Below are 21,875 nucleotides of genomic sequence, written 5' to 3' on the forward strand. Positions count from 1 at the left end.
ATGACATACTTCCTAGGATGCCAACCCCTGGATTCACACCAAGAATCATATGCCTTCCAGACTCTATAATAAATGATTCTGGAAGCTGGCTTCCTTGTAGGAAGCAGAATAGGAGGGAATGCATAAATCAGTGAGAACTGATCCCATGGGGTTACCAACGCATCTGTTCCGCATACGAGTTGATGCCTTGTTCTTGACACAAAGTTGTCGACTTTGTTGTTGAACCTGGACGCAAACAGATCTAAGTCTGGGACCCCCCATCTTTGCCATATAGCCAGGAAAATGTCGGGGTGAAGGGACCATTCCCCCAGGAACAATTGCTGGCGACTTAAGTAGTCTGTCTGCCAGTTCTCTACCCCTGGAATGAAGATTGACGAAATGCACATCACATGTTTTTCTGCCCAGGTTAGGATAGGGTTTACCTCTCCCTGGGCTGCCCGACTTCTGGTGCCCCCTTGGTGATTGATATAAGCCACTGCTGTGGCATTGTCGGATTGAATCCTGACAGGAGAGTTCTGCAACCTGAATGTCCAGGCCTTTAGGGCTAGACGCGCCGCCCGAATTTCTAGAAAGTTGATGGGCAAGGTCCTTTCGGTTCTGGACTATTTCCCCTTGGACAGATGCTTCTTCCAGGACTGCTCCCCAACCTGAAAGGTTGGCATCTGCTGTTACCACCTTCCAGGTAACCGGTAAGAAGGATTTCCCCTTCTGCAGATTCTCGGATATCCTCCATCAACTGAGGCTCTGGCGCACTTTTGGCGACAAACGGATTGGAAAATCTAGTGCCTGGATTTTCGTTTTCCAGGCCAATAGGATACTGTTTTGCAGCAGACTTGAATGAAACATTCAAGCATAGGGAACTGCTTTGAATGAAGCCACCATCTTCCCCAACAACCTCATACAAAGGTGAATGGAAGGAACGTTCTTTGCCCTGACCCCTTGGACCAGCTCCTTTATGGTGCTGATCTTTGCCTGGGGTAAAAACACCTTCTTCTGGGCTTTATCTATGACCAGACCCAAGTACTCTAATCTTCTTACTGGCTTTAAAGAAGACTTCTGTAGGTTGATGACCCAACCTAAGTATTCCAGGTAGCTGACTCTGGTGACCACGTTTTGGTCCAAGCGGACTACCGACCGGTCTATTAAGAGCAGGTCATCCAGGTATGCCATTATTGTTATACCTTGAGTCCTTAACCTGGCCAGGGGTAGGACCAGAAGTTTTGTAAACACCCGAGGTGCAGTAGCTAGACCGAAAGGCAAGGCTACAAACTGAAAATGAAGTCCCACTTCGAAACGCAGATACTTCTGGTGAGAAGGGGGAAACAGGTACATGCAGGTATGCATCCTTGATGTCGATTGATGCCAGAAGCGCTCTCCCTTGTAGGATGGAGACTACTGATCGGATTGATTCCATGCGAAAAGAGCGAATCTTCAGGAATCGATTTAGATCTTTGAGATCTAGAATGGGCCCGACATCCCCATTTGGTTTTGGTACCATGAAAAGGTTTGAATAAAACCCTGACCCCTGCTCTTCCACAGGAACCACCATGATGACCTTTTGCGACAAAAGTCGGTCTAACGCTAGAAAGAGTTCTTTTTCTCTGGATCTTTAGGAACATTTGACCTAAGGAAGCGAAGAGATGGGAACTCTCGGAACTCTAGTTTGTAACCTAGAGCAATTGTGGAGACCACCCATCTGTCCCAAAATTCTTCCTGCCAGACCTTTGAGAACTGAAGAAGTCTCCCCCCCCCCCACTCGAAAATGAGCAGGGCGCCCCTTCATAAAGGAGGCTTTAGCATTCTGTCTTGTGCGCTTCCTCCCCCAGGACTTCTTTTGTCCCTGGGGTTGACCCTGAAGTTTACCTCTTGAACCTGATGGTGGAGGCCGTCGTGACTGCTTGGAGGCTGATGCCCCCGGCACTGGAGAAAGAGCCCGTTTAAATGAGGGACGTTTACTCTTTTTCTTAACTGGCAAAAGGGTACTTTTCCCACTAGATATTTTGTGGATATACTTGTCCAAATCCTCCCCAAACAGCTTTTCATAGTGAAAAGGAAAACCAGCCAGGAGCTTCTTGCATGGCGCTTCGGCTGACCAACCTTTTAACCATAAGATTCTACGCATATGTACCAACCCAAGCGTAAGGCAAGAGGTTTGAAGAATAGAATCTCTGATTGCGTCAATTGCAAAGCACAAAGCCGCTGGCAGCTCAGTTAATTCCTGGGCCTGCTGCTCAGGGAACACCTTGAGCACCTGTTTCAAATGGTCTCATAAGGATTGACATACCCCGCCACTGCAGGTTGAGCAACTGAACCTGCCAGGGAGAAAATGTTTTTTAACAGGAATTCCAACTTTATCAGTTGGATCCCTAAACATTTGCGCATTGTCAACCGGACAAGTCAAACTTTTATTCACAGAGGATATAGCAGCGTCAATTGCTGGTATACTCCACATCTTAGTGAATTTTTCCTCCATAAGATAAAGTGTTGAAAACTTCTTAGGAGGAAAAAAATGCTTATCTGGGTGATTCCACTCAGAATACATAAGCTTTTCTAGGAAAGAATGGACAGGAAAGGCATGCAAGGCTTGTGGGGGCTTTAGTGAACCCAAACAAAGTGGGCTCTTCAACAGACTCCGTAAAGGGTAGCTTAAATGTGGCGCGGACCATTTTATGAAGAGAATGCACCAGCAACTTCTCAGCATGTGAAGCTGAAGATGATCCTTCCCCACTTGATTCCTCGGAAGAAGAATCATTAGCCTGTTCACGGTCCCCTGAGTGGGTTTCATCTTCCCCCTCCCACAGTTCCTCCGTTTGGGGATCCTGGGTGGTAGAAGGGGACCTAATGCGTTTTCTTCCACTCTGTGAAGACGTGATTAAAGTCACAAATTTTTCCTCTAAGCCACTCATAGCTGAGGAGAAAACCTGCTCAGTTATAAAGACAGGGGCTGAAGTGTCAGAAGCAATTGCAGCCCCTGATGACCCTGATGGCTCACTCTGACCAGCCTCCTTAGTACGGGATGGTTTTGCAGAGGGAGGGTCCTTAGGACCTGAGGAGGACCCCTTTGTGTCCTTGGTCTTTGCGGAATTTGAAACACCTCCTCTGGTCATAGTGCCGAGCACAAACGCAGAGGTACCACAAAAAAAAAAATGCACCCACTGCTGAGCAATAGTCCAGCAACTGCCGATGCGATTAAGCTCAGGCTGATGCTTAAAGTAAATGTGCCTGGGAATGCCTGTGTCACTCACTCACATGCCACCCGTCCGCTCTGTGTCCCTCCTAGCTGTATACCCCTGAAAAAGGTGCATTTTATAGCTATGCAGCCTACGTTGTGGACGCTAATTCACACTAATAACCGCCACTAAGCCCCGCCCCCTTCCTCCGATCACCCATCGTTCCCCCCTCCCTCATCTACTTTAAAATAAAGCGTTTTCCCGTGTGAGTGGGCTCCAAACCTGTACCGGACAGTGAGGAGGAGGGCTGGGGGATCAGGAGAGCTGCCAATGGGAACCGCCGTAATGGCGGCGGGAGTGGCATACCGCTGTCTGATGCCATGCTCCTACTGCCTGGAGGACTATTTAGGTGGGGGGGGACATTCCTAGGAGGAGAAAACCCCCCTTTCCCACGACTTTACCTGGAGCTTGGGCCGGAGGAAGCGTGCAGCTTGTACACAGAGACGAGACTGACAAGCATGGAACAGGTATGTGCTCTTGACAGCCCCCGGTGGGGACTATAGGCATAGCAACATTTATTTTAAAGGCGAAAACCCACAAGAATTAGAAAAATTCCTTAGGAATCTCCCTTACTTTATCCAGCTGCAGGGTTCTGTGGTAACAGACCCAATCTTCACCTCTCATGGTGGGCTCAGTTTAGAAAACTGATAACAATAACGACCCCAAACACACCTCCAAGATGACCACTGCCTTGCTAAAGAAGCTGATGGTAAAGGTGATGGACTGGCCAAGCAGGTCTCCAGACCTAAACCCTATTGAGCATCTGTGGGCCATCCTCAAATGGACGGTGTAGGAGCGCATGGTCTCTAACATGCACCAGCTCTGTGATGTCATCATGGAGGAGTGGAAGAGGACTCCAGTGGCAACCTGTAAAGCTATGGTGAACTCCAAGCTCAAGAGGGTTAAGGCAGTGCTGGAAAATAATGGTAGCCACACACAATATTGACACTTTGGGCCCAATTTGGACATTTTCAATTAGGGGTGTACTCACTTTTGTTGCCAACAGTTTAGACATTAATGGCTGCGTGTTGAGTAATTTTGAGGGGACAGCAAATTTATACTGTTTATACAAGCTGTACGCTCACTACTTTACATTGTAGCAAAGTGTCATTTCTTCAGTGTTACATGAAAAGATATAATAAAATATTTACAAAAATGTGGAGGGGTGTACTCACTTTTGTGAGATACTGTATTTTGTCAGGCAAGAAATAAAGAAAATATACAGTACCACTAGAGATAAGGCACTGGTGTACAGGTCTGAAGCTGGTAAAAACGTCAATCCGGAACGAACTTGGAAGTCCCGAAATCCCCCCGCAACAGAAAGTACTGTCACATTTTGAAGTTCCTTGGCATTCAGAATCCAGTAATTATTCACCATAGCATAAAAATCTGTAAAGACATGGATACATAAACTATGAGCAACACCACCTACAACGTAACAAGTGGTAAACTTTTTCTTAAATAAAATAGCTTACATTATTCAAAACTTTTCAATTAACCAATATTCGACTAAGTACACAATCCCCTCCTCTAAGGTTGCACTGATACCGGCACGGATACTAAGCATTTGTACGGGTATCGGTACATGTGCAAATGCTCCGATACTTGAAACCAATACTTTCAGGCTAAGTTCTTTCAGCTGACAGTGGGATTCCCCCACGGACAGCTGAAATATAAAAAACAAAACATGAAGTCCCGGCACTTGGAAAGATAAAAAGAAACATTGTTTCTATTTGTATCTTACATTTTTTTTCCCCATCTACAGATCAAAAGAGATGAACTTCGATCTGCAGATGAAGTCCGTTTAACCACTTCAGCCCCGGAAGATTTTACCCCCTTCCTGACAGAGCACTTTTTCGCAATTCGGCACTGCAACTGACAATTGCGCGGTTGTGCGACGTTGCACCCAAACAAAATTGACGCCCTTTTTTCCCACAAATAGAGCTTTCTCTTGGTGGTATTTGATCACCTCTGCAGTTTATTTTTTGCGCTATAAACAAAAAAAAGAGCGACAAATTTGAAAAAAAAAAATAAAATTTTTTTTTTTTTTACTTTTTGCTATAATAACAAACAATAAGCCTAGTGTGCAAAAACCACACTCTCTAATAGACACGGGAAGCTGCCAACATAGAAGAGTATACTTACAAACCTCAAAGCAAATCTAAAATGAAAAAATATGTGGCACTACCTCATCTAAAATATGACAGGTAAAAATGTGTACTAGAAATGATCCAAAGTCAAATAAAATAAACTGAAAAAAAATCTTCAAAATATCATATAGAAAATAATAACAATAGCATAAATATATACACAATGATGATAAATACCAGGACCTCACTATAAAAAGTGCATAAGTGCATAAAATAAACAATAAGATCGTGGAGTAATCAGATCAATGGTGATAACATGACCTCATAGGTAAACTAAAAAGTGCGTGGTGCATGAATGCCAGAAATAAAAAAAAAATTAAATAAAAAAAAAAAAAAAAAATCACAAAAAGACTTCATCCAATGAAATAATAATGAAAACTACAATGAACACAAAGAAAAAAGCAATGTGTAAACTCCTAATAATAATGCCATACACTGTGTATAAAATCAAAATTGAAACAAGCAGCTCTAGGTGATAATCCGGGAAGAATAAACCCAAAGTGATAAGAAAGTGCAAGTGCAAAAAATCAGTGTAAATAGAGGTATAAATGAGCAAAAAATATTGGATGATGAATAGTTTAGAATAAATAGGATAAATAAGAAAATAAACAACTGTCCAAGCAAAACACAAAAGTGTAATGCAATAAATTAATAGCCTGCAACTCCCGGTAAAGTGCAGATCTTCTATAGATGATAACAAAGGTGCAAGTAACAGTCTTTTACAGATGATGGAAAAAAGTGCAGGTGCAGTGGAAAGAATTCTACAACGGCCAGTGTCCAATAATCAATCCTGGGACCGGATCGGATTGATTATTGGACACTGGCCGTTGTAGAATTCTATCCACTGCACTTGCACTTTTTTCCATCATCTGTAAAAGACTGTTACTTGCACCTTTGTTATCTATAGAAGATCTGCACTTTACTGATACGAGGAGTTGCACGCTATTAATTTATTGCATTACACTTTTGTGTTTTGTTTGGGCATTTGTTTGTTTTCTTATTTATCCTATTTATTTTGCTATAATAAATATCCCCCAAAAATATATTAAAAAAAAAAAAAAAAAATATTACCTCAATTTAGGCCAATATGTGTTATTCTATATATTTTTGGTAAAATCGCAATAAGCGTATATTGATTGGTTTGCGCAAAAGCGTCTACAAAATATTGAATAGTTTTATGGCATTTTTATTATTAATGGTGACGATATTTATTGTGACTGCGACATTATGGTGGACACATCGGACACTTTTGACACCATTTTGGGACCACTGTCATTTATACAGCGATCAGTGCTATAAAAATGCACTGATTACTGTGTAAATGACACTGGCAGGGAAGGGGTTAACCACTAGGGGGCGATGAAGGGGGTTAAGTGTGTCCTAGAGAGTGATTCTAACTGTTGGGGGGATGGGCTACAGCAGTGATCAGTCATGTCACAAGGCAGAACAGGGAAATGCCTTGTGCGGCTCCGTGTCATGATCGCCGGGAAACTGGCGGACTCTACGGGCACAGTCACACTGTACACGGCAGGCATGCGCCCGCTAGCCCCGTCAATTAAAGGGAATGTATAGGTACACCCATTCGCCCACCACTACCATTGTGCCGATGTATATCAGCGTGCAGCGGTTGGCAAGTGGTTAAAGCAAACTGTTAAAATAAAATGTCATTTGTAAATAACTTTTCAATGCTTTGTACCATTGCTGGCAGCTGAAGTACAGTGCATCCGGAAAGTATTCACAGCGCTTCACTTTTTCCACATTTTGTTATGTTACAACCTTATTCCAAAATGTATTAAATGTATTTTCCTTAAAATTCTACAAACAATACCATATAATGACAACATAAAAAAAGGGGAATGAGTACAGCGCTGCGCCAAACGTTGATAAAGCCAGAGGTGATTAAAATATACAGTTAGCAGCTAACACACCTCTAGACATAGGCAAAGACAGAAATAGTAAAAAATATATAGTGTAGCGCTATGTGTATATATAAATCATAAATATAACATATGTGAACAGTGAGTCAGTTTGTCCTATGCGGGACCAAACCAATAAAAAAACAAACACTAAAGTGGTACATAATAGACGTATGAAAATGACTACAATAGATGAGTAGTATAAATCCGTATTATAAACGTAAATGTTTAGTATATAAAAACGTATAAATGTGATAAATCAAATAATATAGTCCATTAATTGTTTAGGTCAATAATGACTAGTGGAACAGAAAACCACCACCAAAAGTCTATGAAGATAAAAATAAAAAATGAAAAATATGAAAATAAAATGAAGATGAAGGCTTGGTAGCCGAAACATGTCGGGTGGATCCCTCACTATTACCGCAAACGATTTTATATGAGCTATTTCTGATCTCCTACCATGTGAGTGTTCATTTTGTTATTTTAATAAATTTATGTCTTTTTAAAAAACGTTATTATGCCATGTGAGCTTTTTATTTTCCTCGCATGATACTTGAATTATCCATTGGGCCTGTTGGAGTGTCTTGGGGACGTCTGAAGCTGTGGTGAAACCCCTTCCCCCCCCCCCCCCCTTCCTTTGGAAGCTGAGGACCATCTGAAGATTCACCCCGCAAGACCTGGTGGTCTTTAAGCTTTCTTAGACTTGTGAGACGTAAGTCTTCTCAAGTCACCTGATTCCGGTAAGCCTCCTTAGATGCTTCGGTGTTGGTCCTGCCACCTATCTAGACCTTCCACCCATCTGTGATCTATTTATCCATCTACTAGAAGTGAACCACTTCGCTTAGGAGGAAACCCTGGGAATTTCCTAATTTTTATTTTATTTTATTTTCATATTTTTCATTTTTTTATTTTTATCTTCATAGACTTTTGGTGGTGGTTTTCTGTTCCACTAGTCATTATTGACCTAAACAATTAATGGACTATATTATTTGATTTATCACATTTATACGTTTTTATATACTAAACATTTACGTTTATAATACGGATTTATACTACTCATCTATTGTAGTCATTTTCATACGTCTATTTTGTACCACTTAGTGTTGTTTTTATATTGGTTTGGTCCCGCATAGGACAAACTGACTCACTGTTCACATATGTTATATTTATGATTTATATATATACACATAGCGCTACACTATATATTTTTTAATATAATGACAACATGAAAGAAGTTTGTTTGAAATCTTTGCAAATTTATTATAAATAAAAGAACAGGAAAAAAAAAAAAAAAAAATCACAAGGAGGAGAGAGAAGCGCCAAGCCAATCCTTTAAACAGCTTAGGAATTTATTCAGTATATTAGGTATAAATCACCACTAAAAACTTGCGTAAAAAATGTTGCAGCACTTGCAGAGTGCTAGAGCGGGTCACAGGAGGACCGTCCTGGAGCCTCAGTAAGCCTCGTGGAGATGTCGGCTGTGTGCTTCTGGGTGGGAGTGATCCAGGGCTGTCAAACTAGGAAGCTGCCCACACACTGTCTGGCCAATCAAAACGCGTTTCGAAGGCACGACCACGCCTTTTTCATCAGACCTCTCAAGCTCCATCAGGTTGGATTGGGAGCGTCGGTGCACAGCCATTTTCCGATCTCTTCGGAGATGTTTAATCTGGCTCTGGCTGGGCCACTCAAGAACAATTACAGAGTTGTCCTGTAGCCACTTCTTTGTTATCTTGGCTGTGTGTTTAGGGTTGTTGTCCTGTTGGAAGATGAACCATCACCCCAGTCAGAGGTCCAGAGCACACTGCAGCAGGTTTTCATCAATGATGTCTCTGTACATTCATCTTTCCCTCGATCCGGACTAGTCTCCCAGTTCTTGCCGCTGAAAAACATCCCCACAGCATGATGCTGCCACCACCATGCTTCACTGTAGGGAGGATATCGGCCAGGTGATGAGTGGTACCTGGTTTCCTCCAGACATGATGCTTGCCATTCAGGCCAAAGAGGTCAATCTTTGTTTCATCAGACCAGAGAATTTTGTTTCTCATGGTCTGAGAGTCCTTCAGGTGCTTTTTTGGCAAACTCCAGGGGGCTGTCATGTGCCTGTTACTGAGGACTGGCTTTTGTCTGGCCAATCTACCATACAAGCCTGATTGATGGAGGTCTGCATAGATGGTTGTTCTTCTGGAAGGTTCCCCTCTCTCCACAGAGAAACGCTGGAGCTCTGTCAGAGTAATCATTAGGTTCTTGATCACCTCCCTGACTAAGACCCCTCTCCCTGTTCACTCAGTTTGGCTGGGCAGCCCACTCTAGGAAGAGTCCTGGTGGTCCCAAACTTCTTCCATTTAAGGATGATGGAGGCCAATGTGCTCATTGGGACCTCCAATGTTGCAGAAGGTTTTTTTGTACCTTTCCCCAGATCTATTATACAGGATTTATATAGCCCCAACAGTTTGCGCAGCGCTTTACAACATGGGGGCAGAAAGCACAGTTACAGTACAAATCAATACAGGAGGGATCAGAGGGCCCTGGTCGTTAGAGCTTACAATCTAGAAGGGAGGTCTACAAACAATTCCTTGCACATCAGAGCTTGATTTTTGCTCCGACATGCACTAACTGTTGGACCTTATATAGACAGGTGTGTGCCTTTCTAAATCATGTCCAATCAACTGAATTTACCACAGGTGGACTCCAATCAAGTTGAAGAAACATCTCAAGGATGATCAGTGGAAACAAGATGCATCTGAGCTCAATTTTGAGTATCATGGCAAAGACTGAATACTTACAGTGAACAAAAAATAAAAAAAAAATAAAAAGTCTACAAACTCCCGTTAAAAAGTCAGATTTCTGTGATGTAAAAAAAAAAAAAAAATGAGACCAAGATAAATAACTTCAGAACTTTTTCCACCTTCAAAACTTGACCTATAAAAACTGTACAACTCACTTGGACAACAAAAACGGAAATCTGTTCGGTGGAGGGAAGTAAAAAAATAAAATAATATGGTTGCATTAGTGTGTACACCCTTAGACCCGGTTCACACACGGGCGGCACGACTTGCAGGTCGCCTCAGCGAGGCGACCTGCAAAACGACTTCTGTATAGAAGTCTATGCAAGTCGCCCCAAGTCGCCCCCAAAGTTGTACAGGAACCTTTTTCTAAGTCGGAGCGACGATTAGAACGGTTCCATTGTACAGAACGGGAGGCGACTTGTCAGGCGACTAGGTCGCCTGACAAGTCGTCCCTGTGTGAACCGAGTCTGAAACTAATACTTTGTTGAAGCACCTTTTGGGTTCGAGTCCATCAGCAGGGCACATCTTGACTTGGCAATATTTGCCAACTCTTCTTTGCAAAAACACTCTAAATCTGTCAGATTGCGAGGGCATCTCGTGTGCACAGCCCTCTTCAGATCACCGCACAGATTTTCAATCGGAATCAGGTCTGGGCTCTGGCCGGGCCATTCCAAAACATAAAGTAAAGCCATTCCTTTGTGGATTTGGGTGTATGCTTTGGGTCATTGTCATGCTGAAAGATGAAGTTCCTCTTCATGTTCAGCTTTCTAGCAGAAGCCTGAAGGTTATGTGCCAATATTGACTGGTATTTAGAACTGTTCATAATTCACTCTACCTTGACTAAGGCCACTGTTCCAGCTGAAGAAAAACAGCCCCATGATGCTGCCACCACCATGCTTCACTGTGGGTATGGTGTTCTTTTGGTGATGTGCAGTGTTTTTGCGCCAAACATCTTTTGGAATCGCGGCCAAAAAGTTCAACCTTGGTTCATCAGACATAACACATTTTCCCACATGCTTTCGGGAGACTTCAGATGTGTTTTTGCAAAATTTAGCTGGGCTTTGATGAATTTCTTTGTAAGAAAAAGGCTTCTGCCTTGCCACTCTACCCCATAGCCCAGACACATGAAGAGTATGTCAGATTGTCGTCACATGTACGACACAGCCAGTACTTACCAGATATTCCTGCAGCTCCTTTAATGTTGCTGTAGGCCTCTTGGCAGCCTTCCTGACCAATTGTCTTCTGGTCTTTATATCAATTTCGGAGGGATGTCCAATTCTTGGTAATGTCACTGTTGGGTCATATTTTTTCCCCACTTGATGACCGTCTTCACTGTGTTCCATGATATATCTAATTGGAAATTCTTTTATACCCTTCTCCTGACTGATACCTTTTAACAATGAGACCCCTCTTATATACTTTGGAGGCTCTCTGCGGACCATGGCTTTTGCTGTAGGATGAAGAAAATGTCAGGAAAGACCTACACTACATATGAACTTTATTTTGGGTTAATCAGAGGCACTTTAAATGATAGCAGGTGTGTACTGACTCCTATTTAACATGAGTTTGAATGGGATTGCTCAATTCTGAACACAGCTACATCCCCAGTTATAAGAAGATGTGCACACTTATGCAACCGCATTATTTTAGTTTTCTATGTTTAATCACAATTAAAAGATTTCAGTTTGTTTTTTAATTGAGTTGTACAGTTTATAGGTCACATTAAAAAGGTGGAAAAAGTTCTGAAATGATTGAGCTTTGTCTCATTTTACATCACACAAACCTGACATTTTAACAGGGGTGTGTAAACGTTTTATATCCACTGTATGTACATGTAATTTTTTTTTTGTATTTTTAATAAACTTGCAAAGATTTCAAACTAACTTCCGTCATGTTGTCATTATGGGGTATGGTTTGTAGAATGTTGAAGAAATATTTGAATTTAATCCATTTTGGAATAAGTCTAACATAAAATGTGGAAAAAGTGAAGCACTGAAGAGCTTCCAAAATGTGATCCAAATCTCTTCTCTCATCCTCCCACTAATACTGCAAGATTTATTACTACAGGCAAGACCACTATTAGAGACCATGGGGCCCTCCTCCTGTACAGCCTACCTGACAGGGTCCTTTACCGTAACATGTCAATGCTTTTGACATGCATTGCTGCATTCATTTTGAATGGCTTAAGCCTTTTGCTGCCAGGCCCTGCGCTCCACTTTTAAACTCAGCTGGCCGGACCATTTTTGCAACTTTTGAAAAAGACCCCCAAACCATATATTATCTGAAAACAATGACCAGTGAAATAAAAAGAAGGTGCTACTGATTTTTTTTAAAGGCCGCACAATATTTGCGCAAATGTTTATCAAAGCTATATTTTCACTGAAAATACAGTGCCTTAAAAATGAAAAAGTTTTCATACCCCTTCAAATTTTCCACATTGTCATATTTGTTACAACCAAAAACGTAAATGTATTTTTTTGGGGGGATTTTATGTGATAGACCAAAACAAAGTGGCACATAAAATTGTGAACTGGAAGGAAAATGATTTTCAATTTTTTTTACAAATAAATATCTGAAAAGTGTGGCGTGCATTTGTATTTAGCCCCTTTATTCTGATACCCCTAACTAAAATATAGTGGAACCAATTGCCTTCAGAAGCCACCTAATTAGTAACTAGAGTCCACCTGTGTGTAATTTAATCTCAGTATAAATACATCTGTTCTGTGAAGCCCTCAGAGGTTTGTTAGAGAACCTTAGTGAACAGCATCATAAAAGGCCAAGGAACACACCAGACCAGTCAGGGATAAAGTTGGAGAAGTTTAACCCTTTCGCTGCCAGAGCCGGTTTTGTGTTTTTTGCACACGTTTTAAAAAAAAAAAAAAAAAAAAAAAAAAATCATTTTAGGCATTAAGATTACACAAAACCCACAAATATTATATAATTTTCTGAAAGCAGACACGCTAGAGCCATCGGTGGCTAGAGCCACCGAAAGCAGACACGCAGCCACCGAAATATGTGTAATAACACCCCCCGTCAGGTCCTTACGACATACGGACACAGCAGCGAAAGAGTTAAAGCGGGGTTAGGTTGTAAAAAATGATCCCAAGCTTTGAACATCTCAGAGAACTGTTCAATCCATCATTCGAAAATGGAAAGAGTACGGCACAACTGCAAACCTACCAAGACATGGCTGTCCACCTAAACTTACAGGCCAGGCAAGGAGAGCATTAATCAGAAGCAGCCAAGCGGCCCATGGTAACTCTGGAGGAGCTGCAGAGATCTACAGCTTAGATGGGAGAATCTGTCCACAACTATTAATTGTGCACTCCACAAATCTGGCCTTTATGGAAGAGTAGCAAGAAAAAAGCCATTGTTGAAAGAAAGCTATAAGGAGTCCCGTTTGCAGTTTGCGAGAAGCCAGGTGGGGGACACAGCAAACATGTGGAAGAAGGTACTCTGGTCAGATGAGACCAAAATTGAACTTCTTGGCCTAAAAGCAAAATGCTATGTGTGGCAGAAAACACTACACATCACCCTGAACACATCATCCCCACCGCGAACCATGGTGGTGGGAGAATCATGTTGGGAAGCTTTTCTTTAGCAGGGACAGAGAAGCTAGTCAGTTGATGGGAAGATGAATTGAGCAAAATACAGGGCAATCTTAGAAGAAAACCTGTTAGAATCTGCAAAAGACTTGAGACTGGGGCAGAGGTTCACCTTCCAGCAGGTCAACGACCTTAAACATACAGCCAGAGCTACAATGGAATGGTTTTGATCAAAGCATATTCATGTGTTAGAATAGCCATGTCACGTACCTGGAAGAAGACTGAAATGACAAGGTCGGCCTCTCGTATCTCCAGCCCAGGCCTCACGGAGGGAGGGACAGGAGGAACACGAGTGCCTGTAGGTATACATTGCAGCGCTTGTGACAGAAGTTGTAGACCAGGAGATGCGGGCAGAACATCAGGTCAGGAACTGCGATGATGCTGGGTAGATCATCTGAGGTTAAAAGGAGAACTCTACCAGGCTTGCTCATTCAGGGCACGTGGCTTGCCAATGCTTCCCGTAGTCAGGAGACAGAAGCACACTGTGTCCAATGGAGCTGGGATGTGGGGCAGCCAGCACAGGCACTCAGAGGAAGCATGGAGCCAAACAGGAAACAAAAGCGTGGTCAATAGGATAGCCGGAATCAGCAGCAAGCGGGCAGCGGGGGATCAGGACAGAAGACAGGAGCAAGTTCAGGAGTAAGCCAGAATCAAGAACCAATAATCAATAGTATAAACAGAATCAGCTCAGGTCAGTGGAAAGCCAGGTCAGCAACGGATATCAAGCAGGGTTTGAGCAGGGCACAAGGAAACAGCTGAAGACTAGTCAGCATTGAGCAGGAATCAAAGCACCCTTTAAATAGGCTGTCGGCGCAATGGGGACTGTAAACGTGCTCCTGCAAGTGCACGCATTCCTTTGCGCATGGGAGCATATGGGAAACTACGTTAGCTTGTGCATGTGTGTGCGCCCAACATGTCACAGCATTTCTCTTACAGGCCCAGTCAAAGTCCAGACCTAAATCCAAATGAGGATCTGTGGCTTAAAAATTTCTGTTTCCTGAAAAGTGTTGTCCACAGACGCTCTCCATCCAATCTGACAGAGCTTAAGCCACTTTGCAAGGAAGAATGGGCAAAAATGTCACTCTCTAGATATGTAAAGCTGGTAGAGACATACCCAGAAAGTCCTGCAGCTGTAATTGCAGTGAAAGGTGGTTCTACAAAGTATTGACTCAGGGGGGCTGAATACAAATATGCGCCACACTTTTCAGATATTTCTTTGTAAAAAATTTTGAAAATCATTTATCATTTTCCTTCCACTTCACTATTATGTGCCACTTTGTGTTATTTACGTTTTTGGTTGTAACGTGACAAAATGTAGAACATTTCAAGGGTATGAATACTTTTTCAAGGCACTGTAAAACTAAAATCGTTATTAGATACAAACACGGTAAATTTTACAAAACTCTTGCTTAATATAAAAGCTTAACCTGTATTGAGTTATTAAATATTTGTAAAATTTTAAATTGCGCCTTATTGCAAACTATTGAAAATTGAACATACAAAAATGTAAATGTCCAAAATTTCTTCATCTTTTCATTTCTCCCTTGCAGCTTTCAGAGTTTGTAAAAGACCCCCTAAACCATATAGTTTCTACATGACCAGTAGGATAAAAAGGTTCTACTGATTTTTTATGGCCAAACAATATTTGCACAAATGTTTATCAAATCACTATTTTCACACAAAAAAAAAAAAAAAAAAAAAAAAAAAAAACATCCCTATTTGCACACAAACACAGCATAACTTACAAAACTCTAGCTAAACTCCTTCTAAGGCCTCGTTCACATGGGGTATACTAAAGCGTACACCCATGGAGGGCCGTGTTTACCTGCACAGGAGTTCTGTGCAGGCAGTCCTATTCCTGTCAATTGGGACACAGCAGCTGCAAGGACAGATCTGACATCTGTGTGTGTGTAGGTGCATGGCCCCAAACACAGACAATGTGAGTTCAGGGACATGCACCCAAATGGATGCAAAGTTGGGAACAGTGGATGTGTCCATGCAGCCACTGCATCCCAATTGATATGGCTTAGACAGCCTGCACAGAAACGCATGGAACACCTGTTCATTCTCATGCAGCTGCTGTGTACCAATTGATATCAACGGGGTGGCCCTGCATGGGAATGCACAGAACACCTATGCATCCCTGTGCAGCTTTACACGGTCTCACTGCAGTATGACTCGTGCGAACAAAGCCTTAGGCCTAGCTTATACTTGTAGTTTGGGGGGAGCAAAAATGCGCGGTTGAGCTGCGTTTCTGCCACCCGCTAACCACCCCCATAAGCTACAATAGGCAGCAGAGGGGGTGTTTAACCACTTGCCTACTGGGCACTTAGACCCTCTTCCTGCCCAGGCCATTTTTCAGCGCTGTCGCACTTTGAATGACAATTGCGTGGTCGTGCTACACTGTACCCAAACAAATTTTTTATCATTTTCTTCACACAAATAGAGCTTTCTTTTGGTGGTATTTAATCACTGCTGGGTTTTTTATTTTTTTTGTAAAAAAGACCAAAAATTTTGAAAAAAAAAAATGTTTTTTACTTTTTTCTGTCAGTAAATTTTGTAACTAAGTAATTTTTTCGCCTTCACTGATGTGCACTGATGAGGCAGCACTGATGGGCACTTATAGGCTGAACTGGTGGGCATTGATGAGGTGGCACTTATGAGGAGGCACTAACATGCTGCACTTATGTGGCACTGATACGGCAGCATTGATGGGCACTGTTAGGTGGCACTGATAGGCGGCACGGATAGGCGGTACTGATGGGCGACACTGATGCCCAGCACTGATAGGCGACACTGATTGCCAGCACTGACTGGCATCGCTAATGGGCAATGATTGGTGGCACTTGTGGGCACTGATTGCTGCCACTGGTGAGCACTGATTTGCGATACTATTTTGCAATATTGTAATCAGGGCACTGATGATCAGTGCCCTGATTACATTCCTAGATGTTCCCCTGTGTGGAGATGCCGCTGATCGGCTCTCCTCTCCTCACACTCTGTCAGCGTGAGGCGAGGAACGCCGATTACCGGCACTTCCTTGTTTACATGTGACCGGCTGTGATGGGACACAGTTGATCACATGGTTAATGAGCCGCGGACGCAGCTTTTTCCAGAGATCGGGGTCGCGCCGTATCCCAACACGGGCGGCTGCTGCGCTGCGGGCGCGCGAGAGTGGGCGTTTTGGGACGCCGCCATATGACGTAGTCCAAGAACGAGAGCCGCATTGCCCCACGGTCATTTGACGGCGGGCAGCAAGCAAGTAAATGCTGTGGCCGCGATGCTTTGCTCTCACAACACAGTTGACCCGACTTTTAGTGATGCCACCTTCCGAACGTTACACTTTCAAGTCTGAGGAAGCACCACAAAGGCCCCGCAACCGCATGCAAATGCATGCGCTTGCAGCGCATTTGTCTGCAAAAATTGGGTTAAAACAGGGTGGTGAGGAGGCATCGAATCACTTCCTAACCACCTGTCAGAAGCCGATGGAGCATGATCGGGCTTCAGCGGCAAGGGTTATTTAGACACGTATAAATCTACCTTTACTAGGTTTTTAATGTTTAAGATTTTTTCTTATATTTTAAATATTTTTACAATTTTTTTGAAGACCGTCCCTTTCTCTGCAACCTGGGCTGCACTGTAATGAATGAGATGAGAGTGAGAGATTGTAAAGAGACTTTTATATATTCACAAACCGACACATGTCTGCCCCCCCACTCTCCATCCCAAACACTCCACTAGCCAATTTACCGGGCAGCAGGCTGCAGCTGCCAGGAGGGGGTGGACGGAAAGCTGGCTAGCAGAGCTGCAAGGGGGGCTTCTGGGAATTGGTAAATGGGGGGGAGGGGGGTGCAGACATGATTTTAAAACTTTAACTCTGCAATTGGTGGGAGGAGAGTCAGCCAGAAACTGAATTGGATCCACAGAGATCCGTGCTGGGGAAGAGGGGGGTAAGAATTAGGGCTTGGGATCAGTGGTGAAGGCAGGGGACAGTGGGGGGGCAGCGCAGGAGGGGAGGAAGCAGTGCGTGAGAGGTAGAGAGGCAGCGATCATCTTAGGTGAATGGCTTTGATCAGCGGCTTGTTAGCCGCTAATCAGAGCTATTGTTTTGTTCAACAGAGTCTGCTGAACATTTCAGCTTTAAGTTTGTGGTCACTGAAGTGACCATGAGCTTATAGCAGAGGGGGAATGTAGGTCGAATACAGCGTACAGACCTGGCCTGCTGGAAGACCTGGCAATGAAAGGGTTAAAGCACCTTGTAATGGGCATGTGTTATTGTGAAGGGCAAGTGTTATTGTGCCCAAAAAAGTAGTGCATGGACCTATTTTTGGCAGCGCACCACACGTGGGATGCCATTCAAAATGAACAGAATTGCATTACACTAACACATGTAACATGCATTGACAACAAGAGGTGACCAATACGTAAGCTAAGGGCAGCCAATCACTGGGTAGACAGGTGTACTGCAACGCATGTTCTTTGTAAAGTGACCCCACTACATACGCAGAGCCCAAGCCTAAACATTCCCCGTTTTTTTCTTTATTAAGGATAGTAGGCCTGTAACAGTGTATATTTTTTAGAAGATTTTATTTAGCTAACAAATTATTTAATTCTATTGGGATACAAACAAACAGGCAGGATTCTCCGCCAAGCTGCCTTCTGATCTTTTAAGGGCAATACAAAGGCTAGCCAGTTGAGCGCAATAGTGCAGAGCTGGGAATTCCTGTCTCTCTACTGGAATCCCTGGGCAACAACAAACAACTATCAAAATACATTTTTGGAAAAGTCCTATTATTTTCCTTACTGGTAGTTGTAGTTTATGCCAATCAGCCTAGTTCAGCACAAACATAAAACTGTGCCAAGTTATCAATCTGCGTTTTAACCAGCCCAGTTCATTCAGTGAACTGGTAAAGCAGTTCAGTTCACATGGGCAGAGGCGGCTCTAGACTTTGTGAGGCCTTAGGCAAAACTTAGACATGAGGCCCCACTCACTCCCATAATGGGAAAAATAATTCAAGGGATGAAAATGAACTGTATTAGGGGGGTACAGTATAGGGGAGTGGACAGTACAGGGGTAGGTAAGTGGGCATAAAAAAAAGATATTTTCCTCAAGCAGAGCTGCACAGGGAAGCTGCTCTCACAGATCCTACCTATTCTGGTAGGCTGTCACAAAGAGAAATAAAGGGGGATGGGTGGAGAAAAAGAAAGGAAAGGAAAGGAAAGGAAAGGAAAGGAAAGGAAAGGAAAGGAAAGGAAAGGAAAGGAAAGGAAAGGAAAGGAAAGGAAAGGAAAGGAAAGGAAAGGAAAGGAAAGGAAAGGAAAGGAAAGGAAAGGAAAGGAAAGGAAAGGAAAGGAAAGGAAAGGAAAGGAAAGGAAAGGAAAGGAAAGGAAAGGAAAGGAAAGGAAAAGGAAAAGGAAAAGGAAAGGAAAAGGAAAAGGAAAGGAAAAGGAAAGGGAGAGAGAGAAGGGGATGGAGGAAGAAGGGAAGGAAGAGCATCCCCTACATCAGTGTACTCACTAGGAGGCAGGAGGGACTGCATGGATGGATGGATCAGACTCCCCTTTTCCTTTTCTGTTTGCTGGGCTTCAGCTTGAATCTTCCCGCCCACACATCCCCTTCTCTGAGGCAGAACAGAGAACACTGCCGAGGAGAGTGGGCGGGGCAGACACAGGAGGAGAGGGCGGGAGGAGGAGGAGCAGAAGCTATCTCTCCTATTCTGTCTGGCTGTGAGGGCAGCAGGGGGAGGGGGGAGATTTGTCAGAGCAGGCTCTGCTGAGCGGCTCTCCCTGTCTGTGACCCGGAGATGTACGTGAGCTCCGATCACACGTCTCAGTTGCAGCCTGTATCTCTCCCTGTAGCAAAGCGAGGGGACTCAGGACTGTGTGATGGCGGATACCTCTGCTGCTGGAAGAGGCGGCTCTCTAATTAGGTAAACAATCCAGCTGTGCGAGGCCCCTGTGACTGCGAGGCCTGGGGTCACCGCCTATTTCGCCTTATTAGAGAGCCGCCTCTGCACATGGGATGTGAAAAATGCTCAGGTTGACAGTCCCCATCTACTCACATCCCTGACTTAAATTAAAAAGATAAGTTCACCTTATATTTTTCCAAAAAGGTGAACTTATCCTTTAGGTACACACAACTCCCACCCCCACATCGTATCGTGCTCCTTGAAACAACCAGAGTCTTTCCAGAACAGCCTGTAAATTCTCCTGAGGTTACCTGTGTGTTTTTCTTTGTAGCCCAAACATTTCTTCTGGTAGTTGTGACTGCAACCTTTCTTGGTCTACCTAATCATGGCATGGTATCAAGAAATTCCAGAATTTTTCATTTCTTATGCAATTAAAAAAACAGTACTGACTGGCATATTTAAGGCATTGAGTATCTTTTTATATCCTTTTCCATCTTTATAAAGTTCCATTACCTTGTTACGCAGGTCTTTTGACAGCTCTTTTCTGCTCCCCATAGCTCAGTATCTCGTCTTCTCACTGCATCCACGTGAGAGTTATTGACTATTTATACACAAACACTAATTGCAATTTAAAAAGCCACAGATGTGGGGAATTAACTTTCAATTCCACCTGTGTGTCACCTTGTGTCTCTGCACCAAGGCCAAACATTCCAGGGTATGTAAACTTTTAAACCCATTTGGGTGATCTCTGTTATTAGGATTTAAATAGGAGCCAATAGAATTTAAATAGGAGCCAAACCAACTATGTGATAATACATTGCTTCATATGATCACTATCCTTAAATAAAAGGCCTATCTTTTCCTGTGACAACACTGAAGAAATGAAACTTTGCTCCAATGCAAAGTAGTGAGTGTACAGCTTGTATAACAATGTAAAATTTGCTGTCCCCTCAATAACTCACACAGCCATTAATGTCTAAACCGCTGGCAACAAAAGTGAGTACACCCCTAAGTGAAAATGTCCAAATTGGGCCCAATTAGCCATTTTCCCTCCCCGGTGTCATGGGACTAGTTAGTGTTACAAGATCTCAGGTGTGAATGGGGAGCAGGTGTGTTAAATTTGACGTTATCACTCCCTCTCTCATACTGGTCACTGGAAGTTCAACATGGCACCTCATGGCAAAGAACTCTCTGAGGATCTGAAATAAAGAATTGTTGCTCTACATAAAAGATGGCCAAGGCAACACGGTGGGCAAGACCATACAGTGGTTTAACAGGACAGGTTCCACTCAGAACAGGCCTCTACATGGTCGACCAAAGAAGTTCAGTGTACGTGCTCAGCATCATATCCAGAGGTTGTCTTTGGAAAACCGACATATGAGTGCTGCCAGCATTGCTGCACAGGTTGAAGGGGTGGAGGGCTCAGCCTGTCAGTGCTCAGACCATACACCGCACACTGCATCAAATTGGTCTGCATTGCTGTCGTCCCAGAAGGAAGCCTCTTCTAAAGATGATGCACAAGAAAGCCCGCAAACAGTTTGCTAAAGACAAGCAGACTAAGGACATGGATTACTGGAACCATGTCCTGTAGTCTGATGAGAACAAGATAAACGTATTTGGTTCAGATGGTGTCAAGTGTGTGTGGTGGCAACCAGGTGAGGAGTACAAGTGTGTCTTGCCTACAGTCAAGCATGGTGGTGGGAGGGCCATGGTCTAGGGCTGCACGAGTGCTGTTGGCACTGGGGAGCTACAGTTCATTGAGGGAACCATGAATGCCAACATGTACGGTGACATACTGAAGCAGAGCATGACCCCCTCCCCTTGGAGACTGGGCCGCAGGGCAGTATTCCAACATAACTACCCCAAACACACCTCCAACATGACCACTGCCTTGCTAAAGAAGCTGAGGGTAAAGGGGACGGACTGGCCAAGCAGGTCTCAGACCTAATTCCTATTGAGCATCTGTGGGGCATCCTCAAACAGAAGGTGGAGGAGTGCAAGGTCTCCAACATCTGCCAGCTCCATGATGTCATCATGGAGATGTGGAAGTTGACTCCAGTGGCAACCTCTGAAGCTCTGGTGAACTCCACACCCAAGAGGGTTAAGGCAGTGCTGGAAAATAATGGTGGTCACACAAAATATTGACACTTTGGGCCCAATTTGGACATTTTCACTTAGGGGTATACTCACTTTTGTTGCCAGCGGTTTAGACAATCAATGGCTATGTGTTGCGTTATTTTGAGGGGACAGAAAAATGTACACTGTTATACAAGCTG

General features: G+C 43.4%; 1 protein-coding gene across 4 annotated transcripts in view; it reads right to left on the reverse strand.

Annotated features, from left to right (window-relative positions):
* The window catches only part of PGAP1 (post-GPI attachment to proteins inositol deacylase 1), a 479,543-nt gene that overhangs the window by 405,861 nt on the left and 51,807 nt on the right, over positions 1-21,875 (reverse strand). For all 4 annotated transcript variants that reach the window (XM_073633146.1, XM_073633147.1, XM_073633144.1 and 1 more), the window contains exon 5: positions 4,459-4,619. In XM_073633146.1, coding sequence (XP_073489247.1) covers positions 4,459-4,619 — 161 coding nt within the window. The remainder of the gene's footprint in view (positions 1-4,458; positions 4,620-21,875) is intronic.

Source organism: Aquarana catesbeiana, linkage group LG06 (genome assembly GCF_042186555.1).
Source record: "Aquarana catesbeiana isolate 2022-GZ linkage group LG06, ASM4218655v1, whole genome shotgun sequence".
NCBI lineage: Eukaryota > Metazoa > Chordata > Amphibia > Anura > Ranidae > Aquarana > Aquarana catesbeiana.